General features: G+C 33.8%; 1 protein-coding gene across 2 annotated transcripts; it reads right to left on the bottom strand.

The window, feature by feature from the left end:
- Positions 1-3,275: 3,275 nt before the first annotated feature.
- On the bottom strand, positions 3,276-6,983 carry LOC114311307 (protein gamma response 1). 2 transcript variants are annotated; one of them, XM_028257427.2, is made up of 3 exons: positions 6,790-6,983; positions 5,108-6,451; positions 3,276-4,028 (listed from the first exon to the last, which is right to left on the bottom strand). In XM_028257427.2, the coding sequence occupies exons 2-3, from the start codon at positions 6,408-6,410 to the stop codon at positions 3,349-3,351; spliced, it is 1,983 nt and encodes a 660-aa protein (XP_028113228.2). In that variant the 5' UTR covers positions 6,411-6,451; positions 6,790-6,983; the 3' UTR covers positions 3,276-3,348. The 2 variants fall into 2 exon arrangements, with proteins under 2 accessions (XP_028113228.2, XP_028113230.2); XM_028257429.2 differs by having other exon boundaries at positions 6,794-6,978.
- Between the last annotated feature and the right edge of the window lie 5,351 nt (positions 6,984-12,334).

The raw sequence follows: 12,334 nt of genomic DNA, 5'->3' as shown, positions 1-12,334 counted from the left end.
ATTTTGGTTTAGAACCACTTAAGGCGTCGTTTGGGAAGTGGTTATTTTAGAAATTTTTTGACTTTTTGACTATTTTAGTAGGTTATTTTAATTTTTGTGTTTGGAAAGATGAGATAAATTTTTAGTTAAGTTGTTGTATTGAAAAGTGTGTTGAAATGATGTTTGAATTTAAAATGACAAATTTGTCCCTAAATTATAATTTTTAAAAGGAAAATGTTTGAGGGCCACAATTTTTGTCGCCACAATGGTTCAAAACTGTCAAAACGACGTCGTTTTGGCATGTTTTGCATTCAAAACGACGTCGTTTTGACAGTTTTGAGCCATTGTGGCCACAAAAATTGTGACCCTATAGCATTGTTGTTTTTAAAATTGATGTAAAGGGGTAAAATGATAATTTAGCCGTTGATGATGACTTTTGAGGCTGTTCACTGTCCGGCGCTGAGCCTATTTTTTTTTTTTTGAAAAACTTTGAACAGTTTTGCTTTTTAGCTTATTTCTCATTTCAGGCTATAATAGTCTCAACCCACCATTCCCAAACAGCGCCATATTTATGCTTGTATTTCAAAGGAGGTTAATGTTGTAATGGAGACAAAGGTGTACAATATCTCTGAACGAATATCTTTCATCTTCTGAGTTTTTATTGTTTCGGATTGAATCTACATAGTGTGTTCATTATCAAGGAGATCGAATTTTCACAAACTTCATTTTAATTATTTCTTTTTTCTTAAACTAAAAAATAGAAGTTAATAGTGTCACTAGAGCAATTGTGGGATGAATTTTTTTTTGTCAAGATTGTAGAATATTAGTTAATTGTTTGTAAAGTTAAATTATAGCTTGAGGAGTTTGTCATTGCTTCATCAGTTCAAATCTCAACCTTCCCCTCACCACCCTAAGGGGTCATTTAGGGAGTGGCTTCTTTTAGTATTTTTTGTATTTTTGATTAAAACATAAGATGAAAAAACTGAGATGTCGTGAAATAACTTCTTTTTTTTTTTAATTTTTATGAAAAATCATGCAAAAGTAAAGAAAATGGAATATTTTTTTTTTGGATATTATTTTTTAACTTTTTTAATGATTGTTTTGACTCAAACTCTTTCATCCCAAAAGGACATAATTGTGGTTACAAGACCACGATTGCAGGAGGGGTTGCTTCTAGTGTGTACTATTTGTTGCACCTACAATTACATATATATATATATATATATATAAGAATACGTGTATATACATGTATTAATGTGTCGTTAATTTAGAAATTAAGTTAAAAGGTTGGTTGATTTTATTAAATTCTTGCATCAATAAGTTATATAAATTAGAAATTACTTTAAAAGTTCAAGCTTCCAAATCTAATAGAGTTTGCAGAAAAGTCTGCAAAAAAAAGAAAAAAAAAAAAAGGAAGAAGGGAAGAAGACAAGGGGTAAAAACATCATTTTACATCTAATTTAAACAAAGCAAGAATAACATTTTAGTTTAAAATCATAAAGGAGTTCTTTACCTATATTTACAATTGGAGGGTAACATGTTTCAGAGATAAACCGCACGGGGTTAAATTGAAATAGTGAAAATACACTTCAACGATATTTTTAAAAGAAATTTATAGATTAATGAAAAAATTTATAAATTTAATTATTAAACTGTATAAGATTTACCATGAAATTGAACTTCCCCAATTGAATTTTGCCCTAAAATTATGAGTGAAATATACGAGAATGCTTATATTATAATAAATTTCGTTAATTAAATATGTAAATTTACACAAATACCAAACACAAACAATAAAATAAAATAAATTAACGAAAATGTATTTGATTATTATTAAAAACAAATATAATTTATTTTCTTTATATTCACGAGCCTTTTCGAGTCGAGTTTGGAGCTATTCATGCTTGACTCGATTAATAAATGAGTTTCAAAGTCAAGCTCGAGCTCATTCATTTTAATAAATGAATCGAGTTCAAATGAGCTTTAAACGAGCCAAGCTCAAACTGTTCCAGTCTAAGCTAATAGCCAAGCTCAAGCTGTTCCAATATAAGCTAATAGGAGGAAGATACATTATATACAAGTGAAAAAGCTCATCTTGCAGCATCTTCTCTATAATCAAGTTTGCCAGAACCTCCTTACTCTTTCCTTGTTTCCTTTTTATTTTGAGTCTACTGGCTTTGATATGCATTAGCTATACTTATTTCAGATATGATTTGACTTCTTCTAAGATGAAATCTCTGTAATGGGAAACATGTTTCCTTGACACCTTTTACAAACCTTGTATTATCTAACTATATATCAACTCTTCTTTAATTAATAAAGCTTTTTTATTTGCCACCAGGAAAGGAAAAAAAAAAAAGTCCCTTTTGGAGCACATTTCACTGGGGTGATGACAACTTTTAATTTGCAATACTAGGGTTCGTAAATGGCCAAACACCAGCTCTGTTGACATGTAAATGTAATAAAGCTAAGACTGCAAGTAGATCCATTTGATTAACAGTCTCAGAAACTTTTTACCGTAAGATGAAAGGTCCTTTGGTCCCTAGAAAGTCACAAAATACAACCAAAATTATGGTATTCAAATGAAAATGTCTTCAAGTGATCTTATCTTATCTTATCTTTTGAGTCTGATGAGGTTACCAATTATACTGGCACCAACAACACCATTAAGCCACCAGGGTTAGTCCAATGGCGAGCACCATTATAAAATTTTCCACCTTAAAATATTTCTTATGATTTTACCCGTGCTATGTGAATGTGAGTCCATGATAGGACGTAGAAAAAATACCTTCCAACAAATTGCAAAATGATCAAAATTCGTTAAGCCTTGGATTCTTGCGGGTATTCCTTTTAACTTCTTCTACACTGTTCGGATTTTAGATCTATAAAAGTAAAAGAACCGAAAACGAATATGTATTTTTTTTAAATCATTTTTTTTTGGGGGGGTTCAGTTACCCAATAAATATCTCAAGTAATTTAATTTTCTGTTTTCATTTTCCTCCATTGACAAATACAATATCCAAACATAGCATTAGAGTATGATAGGATATCCCCTTGAATTTGACTGGCCTCATTAACATTTGCATAGCAATTAAATGTTTCCATCATCTTGAATAGAGCCATTAGTAAAATGGCAGCCTTACGTCCAAGTGCCATGCGAAAACTAAAAGGAACCATTCCAAGTAAAAGGGGTATCAGATCAATCCCTTATTGTGTCTCTGGTTGATTTTGTCCAATATATATATATTTTTGTATTCTCCCTGATTTGGTTCAGACTTGGACTCTAGACCAGTATAAGCAGCAAGAACGAAGATAGTTAATTATTAGCTTTTAAAATAGTTCAATCAGATCTACTCCAATTCAAGGAACTCACATTTCAGATTCAAATCCAATATTCCAAAATCCTTCAGGAGTCAAAGGAGGCGCATACCTATATCGATGCCTCGAAACTCCATCATGATGTTCACAACGTAACTGCTTCTTATTACCCTCAGCATCTTTGTCTCCACTGCCATCAGGAAGAACAGCATCATAAAATTTCCTGCATTGCTTGCATTCAATTCCTTTCAAATTTTCCCTCTCGGCTTTCTTTCTTGTTGGTTCGACATACTTGAAACCCTTCATGCCAGGCTTCGGAACTGGCATTTGCAGCTTCTGTGGGCCAGGGTCTCCAATATTGTCCTGTGTTTCATCATCTGAGCTGTCCAAATTCATGTCCTTTGAAACTGGATCTGGTAGATCTTGAAGTTCTTCCTTCATGGGCTTTTTTATGTTTCCTCTGATATTATCCAATGGAGTGTCAAGAAAATCATCGTGGGGATCAAAACCACCTCGGTGCTGGGCCCTTGTATCTCTCCAAGAAGAGATGGGACGTTTTGTGCCAGCTAGTGGGCCAGATTTCACATCACTGGAGCAGTTTGGTGCAACAGGAGAAGTGGAAATAGAGGGAGAGTTGGAGCTTAATGCATGAGTTAATCTCATTCTTTTGTCATCCTCCAAGTTTTCCTTCTCTTGGGTGATCTCACAGGCAACCATCAAAGCATTTGGACCTATATCCCCATTATCCATTACAACGGATAAGAAGATTTGTTAGTGTTAAGGTTAAATGCATTTGCTATACATACTTATGAGCAGTGAACTTGGAAATTTGTGTGTGTGTGTGTGTGAGAGAGAGTGCATGTATGCAGTAAGGTAAAATTCATTTGCTCTACTTATGACTCATTATTATGCATAGGGAACTTGCAAATTTGTGTTTGACAGACACAAAGTATGCATGCAGTAAACGAGCTTTAGCAGTTTTATTCTAAGAATCATAGATACTGACATAAACAGAGATACATATATGTAGTAGATATGGCATTTCTCTAAAAATTAGGGCACAAACACATTGGGGACATGCATAATAAAATATATATGTATAAATATAAATGTATATACATAAATCCATATACAAAAATCAACATTATTTAAATTAAATTAGGGGTAACACAAATAATAATAATATTATCAATATATCAAAACGACAAAACCACCAAATACAAAAATTTCATTTAATCAGCCATGACATTTTTATTTAATTATCATTCAAATTTCTATAATTTTTTTTTTTTATTTGCATTAAAAAATTCCGTACTTCTACCATTTGACACATAATCAAAAAACTGTCAATCAAGAAATTTGCCAACTACACAACATTATGAAAGTGGGAAATAATGTTTCTAGTTTTCTCTCTATTTTTAGATCTAATGGTTATCAAGTAATAGCTTATTTTCCTTATCTTCTTTTCTTTTTGAGTATTTATTTATTAAAGTGTCCTAAAAGTCTCCTCAGCGTGTCTAGAATGTGTCCTTAGTGTATCCTCAATGTGTCTGTAGTTCAAAAATAATTTCAAACACTTTTTCATGTGTCCACCACCTGTCCAGCATGTCTAGACTATGTCTGTGTCCTAGATGTGTCCAACACTGATACGTATGTCTGGGTGAGGTGTCCATGCTTCCTAGGTTTGTCTGATTTGATCATTTGTATGCTTAACATGAACGAATCCAATACATTCTTTAGTACATAATAATGAAGCTCAAAGAGTACATTATAATGCTAATAATAATAACATCAAGGCAATAAAGCATACTTGGTGACGTTACTGGATTATGCCTGAATGAATCGCTTTCATCTTCTATTTTGTTTTGGGGGAGCATACTCTCCACAGTAAGACCAAATTTTGCACGCAGAAAGTTGTATTGAGATTTCAGACTTTTATAAGCAATAATGACATCCTTTCTTTTCTTCTTCTCAGACAGTATCTCCAAGTCTTTTGCTTCAATCTGCTGGAGTAATTTGCCATGCAATTCCATTCCTTCAGACGTCTCGTTGCTTCTCTCTCTGAGACCCATGTGAAGCTTACCAACTTTCTCCTCTAAACCTTCTATTTTAGCCAGAAGCAGTTTTTTCTCTTTCTCAAGCTCTTCCAACTGCTGTCCAGTCTTCAACATTTCTGAACTATACAAATCTATCTGCTGGAGTAACTGTTCTTGCAATTTTCTTCCCCCCTCCACTTGTTCAATTTTCTTCCCGAGCTCCTTTTGAAGCGCATCCATGCTTTCCTTCAGACTTTGTACTTTTCCTGTGAGTAATTTCTTTTCTGTTTCAAAATTGTTCAACAGCTGTTCATTGTTAACATTCTTTAAGAGGTGTAATTCAATATCTTTGAGTAACTTTTCCTGCAGCCCCTTTTCCTTCTCTACTTGGTCAGTTTTTGCACTAAGCTGCTCTTGAATCATGTAAACATTTTTCTCTAAACTCGCAAGTTTGGCAAGAAGCTCACTTGTCTTTTCTTCCTCCTCTTTCAATTGTTTTTCTTTTTGCACTATCAAAGTTGCCTTTGATTGAACCAATTGAAGCAACTTATTCTGGAGTTCCATTCCCTCGTCAACTTGCTTTGACTTTTTCAGTAGCTGTCCTCGAATTTCCTGAGCTTCAATTTGTTTCTTCAAAAGCAGTTTATTTTTCTCTTCAAGCTCATTCAAGATCTTCTCATTATTAAGCATAGCAGAGGAGGAGGAGGAGGATTTTGTTTCAACAAACCGTGCCTTGTCCATCTTGAGAGACTGATTTTCTTCAAGGACCAGTTTCATTTCATGCTGAAGTTTATCTATTTGGAGTAAGAGATCATTCTCCTTCTCTTTCCATGCATCTTCAGCAGCATTCCTGGCCTCAGAATAAATCTTCTGCATGCTTTTAGAATGAGATTGAAAATTAGGGAAGAGCTGGCTGCAGAAAATATATTCTATCTGAGAAATCCTGTCTTTTGCTTCCTGAATTGTGGCAACAAGTATGGTACTAAGCCCAGAGACATACTTTGCATCACCACTACTATCAAGTATGGTACTACCCCCCAGCAGCTGTGGAGATTTTTGGAGATCCCCTTCTTCCATTCCTCAGTTGAAAGTTGTAGATTGAGACAGAGAGCAACTAACTGCACAAAACAATTACTAAACATCATCATCATCATTATGTACAATGTAAAATCCTCCTCCTCCTCCTTATACTAAATATATTTCCAATGCACAAGCTTCAAAAAATGAATTAAAAACTTTGACCACATCCTATGAAATCTCTGCAAAACTTTTTGTGACAAATTGGGGGGAATCACTAGCCAAAGCTAAAGCCAAATCGCGGATCGATCGCGACATAGAACGTGGGTTTCGGCATTCCGATGAACAATCAAAAGCATATACATATACATATATATATATATATATAGAGAGAGAGAGAGAGAGAGAGAGAGAGAGGGGCCAAGAAGAAGTTACTTACATACAGGTCACAAAAATGACAGTTTCCGGCAATCTATCTGTTAATTTCGTCGTTGTCATTGTTCACCATAATCGAAGCCCTACTCCATTGATTACCATCTCGTCGTCCACTTCAATCGAAACCCTAGTTCATCGAGTTAGCAACGAAACAGATTTTCTTTGCTCTCCCTCCAAGTTTTGAAAAGGCTGTTTTTTGTTTGCGATTTTAAAAATTATAAATAAAATAATTTTATTTAATAAAATTAATTAAAAAATAAAAATTTTAACTACAAATTATTTGAATTATTAATTATAATAAATTTCTAATACTATTAAAAAAATTAGTTGATTTTATAATTTATTGAAAAAATTTCATTTTTATCCCTATACTTTGCCTCGATTTTTAATTATGCCTCCAGGCTTTAAATAATTTCAATTTACATCCAAAATTTTTGAAAACGTATCAATTTTGCCCTTGTCATCAAATTTGAAATGGATAAAGTTAAAAAAATTACATTTTAACCCAAAATTTCAGAAGAAAGATTCAGACCCACCACCACAAACCGCCACTTCAAGCCCTTCTATCTCATTCGTCATAATACTACTTCGCCTCATTTTTATGTTGTTAGATTCACCGCATGACTTAGTTTTCGTATCACCTCTCACATGTCTCGTTCTTCTTCTTTTTGCATATTGTCAGAACTTTGAAAGTTGATAAAGAAAATAAAACTTTTCTTTCCCTTTCCGACTTTTCGTCAAGCCATCTTTCGGACTTCATATCTTTCTCAAGTTTTGATAGTTTCACTTCATTCTTTCGTCATTCTCTTCACCTCACTTCTTACTTCGTCATGCACTACCTTGATTTCTCATTTCTCCTTACTTTCACACTTCTTCGTGTAATGAGCGGTTTCGGTATGCCGAAAGTTGTCTAAAAACTAACTTTGAAAATTTCGAAACATTCATCATTTGTTTCTTTCTCCTCCATCTTCATCATTATTATTCTTCTTCCTTTTCTTCTTCTCCTTCTTTACTTATAACATAATGTGGAGCATTGTTCTAGGTGGTAATGGAGCTAGTAATGGTAGTAATGGCAGTCCGATGGTAGCGATTCGGTGATGGCGGTGAAGTTCGTGGTAATAGTGTTTATGGAGCTAGATGGTAGTGGTAATGGAACTTGGTTGTGAAGGAGGTGGGTTTGGTATTGAAAGGTAGTGGTGGTGGTGATGGTGATGCTCATGGTGGCGGTGATGAAGTTTGGTGGCGGTGAAGTTAGTGGTTCGGGTGGTGATGTTGATGAATGTAATGAAGTTGATGAAGTTAATGCTTATCTCATCTCTCTATATATATATATATATACATATCATCTCATCTCTTCATTACCTTCATCAACTTCACACACACACACACACGCACACACGCACACACACACACACACACACACACACACACACACATATACATATATCTGTGTTTGTGCTATCATGTGAAGTGGGTGCTTTTGGTTTATAATGATCATTGTGGTGAGCATGTGTTGGGATTTTGTGTAATTAACCAAGTGGGTTTTGTTTGATTTAGCAAATGGGTGTGTTTGTTATTGATATTTATGGTGTATGCAACATAATTTCTCTAGAGATGACTAGGATTTGAAAGAAATGTTGGTTTGTGCAGTTTACCAATTGGGTTTCTATTTTTTATGTTTTTATATTTTTCTCATTTAAGGAGGCGACTTTTCTCTGATGATGGTGGTTGTGTGTAAAGTGTGAGTTTTTGTTCATTTCAGTATGTGGGTTTTTGTTCATTTAAGTACAAGGGTGAGTGGGTTTACGATAATGGTGTTGTGAGGGTTGCGGTGGTCGTGGTGGTGTGAGTTGCTAGAGAGGGTGCCAGAAAGGGTGAATTTGGGTAGGAGAGGGTGAGTTTGCATATTTCTTTTGAAATTTAGAGTCAAAATGTAACTTTTTTCAAACTTTTTTCATTTCAAATTTGACGGTATGAGCAAAATTGATACGATTTTAAAAACTTTAGGGGTAAAATTAAAATTATTCAAAGTCTGGAGGTTTAATTGAAAATTGAGACAAAGTATAGAGGTAAAAATGAAATTTTTTCTTATTTATTTATAAAAATGGTCATTTGTTATGAAATTAGAAATTTCAAGAGGTGGGATGTAATTTCTAGAACCATAGGAGACAAATTATATTTTAAATAAATCTCAAAGGATGCATTTGTAATTTACCTTATTTGTTTGGAAAGAAAGAATATTGTGGGTTTTGGAAGGGGAAAATTACACGTTACCCCCTCAACTATCACTGCTTTTTAGTCTGCGGTCAACTTAAAAACTGATACAATGTACTCCTCAGCTTTTAAAAAATTTCAATCTAACCCTTATGTCTCTATTTTGTTAGCAAAATAGGCCAAAAATGCACATGTAATGTTCACATGCTATATTTACGATGAAAATATTATTTAAAGATCTATTATAAATATGACATGCGTACATTACATGCACGTTTTTCGTCTATTTTGCGAACAAAATAAAGACACAACGGTTAGATTAAAAATTTTCAGAAGATAAAAGAGGTACATTGTATCAATTTTTAGTTTCAAGGGTTAAAGTGAAAAACGGTGATAGTTGAAGGCGGTAAAGTATAATTTGCTCTTTCAGAAGGAAAGAATATTGTGGGTTTTTTTCTTAGGTGGAGTACACTATAGTTTAACCTATATTTTGCCATATTATATTATGCCATGTTATTATTACTTTTTAAAAGTCAAGGAATGTAATAATGGGAAATATTATGGTACGCACTTTGTAACACCGTCCGGGGATACCTGAGCGCATTAAACAGCTCGAATTCTTTAATCTAAGCTCACGAGTGCAATGTGAAACATAGATGAGAGTCCAGATTTGATAATTTTATAGAAAATCCATTTTATTGCAAAAAAAATTTGCCAGAAATGAACTGTGTTATCAAATCTCAAAGCCGCCACCTAATATTTTGAAAAAATTAGAAAACTCATGACTCTTGCCAAGGCCATTGTTCGTCGTAACCATAGATACTTGGCTCAAAACCTTAGATATGAGAGGGGAAAGTCAATAATTGAGCACCCCCCGTTCACCTAATCAAAAGATCGGGTTCTACAAAACTATGATATGATTTTTTTTTACTTCATATGTTCATATTCCGATTTATTTAACAAATCTTAAAATTTACTATGTAAAGCAAACAAGTATAGACTGTGTCATTTGTTTTGGAACAATTAGATTTCATGTAGTTTGAAAATGTTTTGAATAGAGTACAAAACACAGAAAATTGAGTTTTACAAACATGAAAATCAATTTTATTCCAAATCGAATAACACAACCGTCATCCATTGGCATGCATAGAGTTATGTCAAATAAGCAAATAGCCACATGGTAGGATGCTAAACATAGTAAGAAAAACACACACAAGCAGGATGCTAAAGTACAAAGACTTACATATTTACTGACGTCCCGCAAATAATTACAAAACAAAGTTAGTAAAATATGCATGATCTTATATATAAAATCTTAATGCAATTCACTCATGAAATGTAACTAAAGATCCGACTTCTAATATATGACATATAAATCATCTCAAGATAAGAGGTAGAGCACAAAATCACATAATAATCGATTAAACCTACAGATGCAAATTTAACCGAATCTTAAGGCATGAAGCATGGATGCAAAGCATGGATATGACGATAAACAAAAATATATAGCATATGTACAATAAGGAAAGTGAATAAAAGAAACGGATAGATAGAAGCGAGGTGGTGGATTATTACAACACTTGAATATTACATATCCGAATAAGGGGGCAGAGGAATAAAAATATTACAACAAATATCCTCATAAATCTTTTTTAAATTAAAAAAAAAAGAAAAAAGAAAAAAAGAAACTTTAGAGGATTTTGGAGACCATTAGAGACAGTTTTGCTCGACGCTGGGAGACTGCTAGGTTCTGTCTAGAAGAAGTTAGTTGGCCGGTCAAAAAGTGAGCTGGTCAGCCAAAAAGTTGGCCGGCTGGCCAATCAAGGCAGGCCAAAACTCTGTTTTATTGCAAAATTAAAGAAAAGAACAAACAAGGAATATGTGGATGGCTCAACTCACCACTCCCAGTTAGCTTACAATAGTTCATAATACGAAATCAAAGCAAGAAGAGCAATATAAGAAAGAAATTCCAAGAAAATGAAGGTGTGTGAAGTTTACCTTCCAAGAAAAGGATGAACTCCTTGATTTTCAAACTTCCTTTTGATCACCCTCAAGTTTAGGAAGTGTGTTCTCAACCCTCAGCTTGAAAATTCAAAATTCTTGTTAGAATGGTGTTTTGGGGTTGTTTAACAGTGTGTGTGAGAGGAGTTATTCAACTCTCTGTTTTTCTCTCTTCCAACAACAATCGCTTTCTTTTGATCAAAGCTACTACAATTTAGCTATCTCAGAATTTCTAGGATGGTTTTGATATATGGAAATATGGGATATAAATGTATATGGAGGTTTTTTGGTTCAAACCTTAAGGCTTCTTTCTTTTTTCTTCTCTATCATTCTCTTCTCTTAATTGATCTTCTCTCTTTATTCTTCCTCTTAACAATCTGATCCTCCTCTCTATAAGCAATGATAGAATGCTAAGTGAAGGAGAGGGTGGGAGACAAGAATGATGGGATGACAAGGATGAAGACTTTGGATGCTCTTTTTGTGGAAGAGACAAACACCCTTTTGACAGTGGAGGCTAATAGAGGACAATGAAAGGTGAGTAGGAATGCATCTTGTCACGCCCCACTTTTTATTACTCGGATTACTATTACCAAGCCTTTATTATACATTCCATTTCAGAGTTAGCATACAGAAGCGCATAATATTCTCAACGAATATATATATAGAATTCTCTTAGTCGGATAAAATGAATGCAACATGAATATACAATTAAAGAAGTTGCCCGTAGGCTTACATCATTTAAAAATTAAGAAGAATGGTGTAACCCTTTTACATTAATGGCATTCCGCCTACACAGAAAGAGGCCCCGTGACCAACAAATAAAGAAGATCCGAAATCTCGTAGCACATCCTGATTATCACCTGAAAAAGATTCAACAACGTGGGATGAACATATAGTCCCGTAGGGATCTCAACATGATCCTTAACAATAACCACTTACAGATAGCTATGATCATGAGTGCTAATCTCATACCATATAAATAATGTGACATTTTATAACCAAAGTACATATATATATATATATATATATGTACTATTCTCAAAATCATTCAGTTATTTAACAACATCAATTTCCACTTTTACTACCCTTTTTCCCAATGAACGACTCTTACCCATTTCCATGTTTCCATTTATGACAAATACCCATAATACTCACTTTATATTTTTGAAACACGTTCACCAAAACCAATGTCTTCATATATTTATCAATTCAAAATAAAAGCCCAAGTGTGACTCCACACATTCATTGCTTCTCAACCTTACGTTCAAGTAAAAGAGATATTATCAATAATTCATTTCTGGCAGGCAACTCCTTCAGCCACTCTCAATACGTCC

The sequence above is a fragment of the Camellia sinensis genome, chromosome 5 (assembly GCF_055761805.1).
Source record: "Camellia sinensis isolate YWXY chromosome 5, ASM5576180v1, whole genome shotgun sequence".
NCBI lineage: Eukaryota > Viridiplantae > Streptophyta > Magnoliopsida > Ericales > Theaceae > Camellia > Camellia sinensis.
This window is presented reverse-complemented; position numbering and strand designations above follow the sequence as displayed.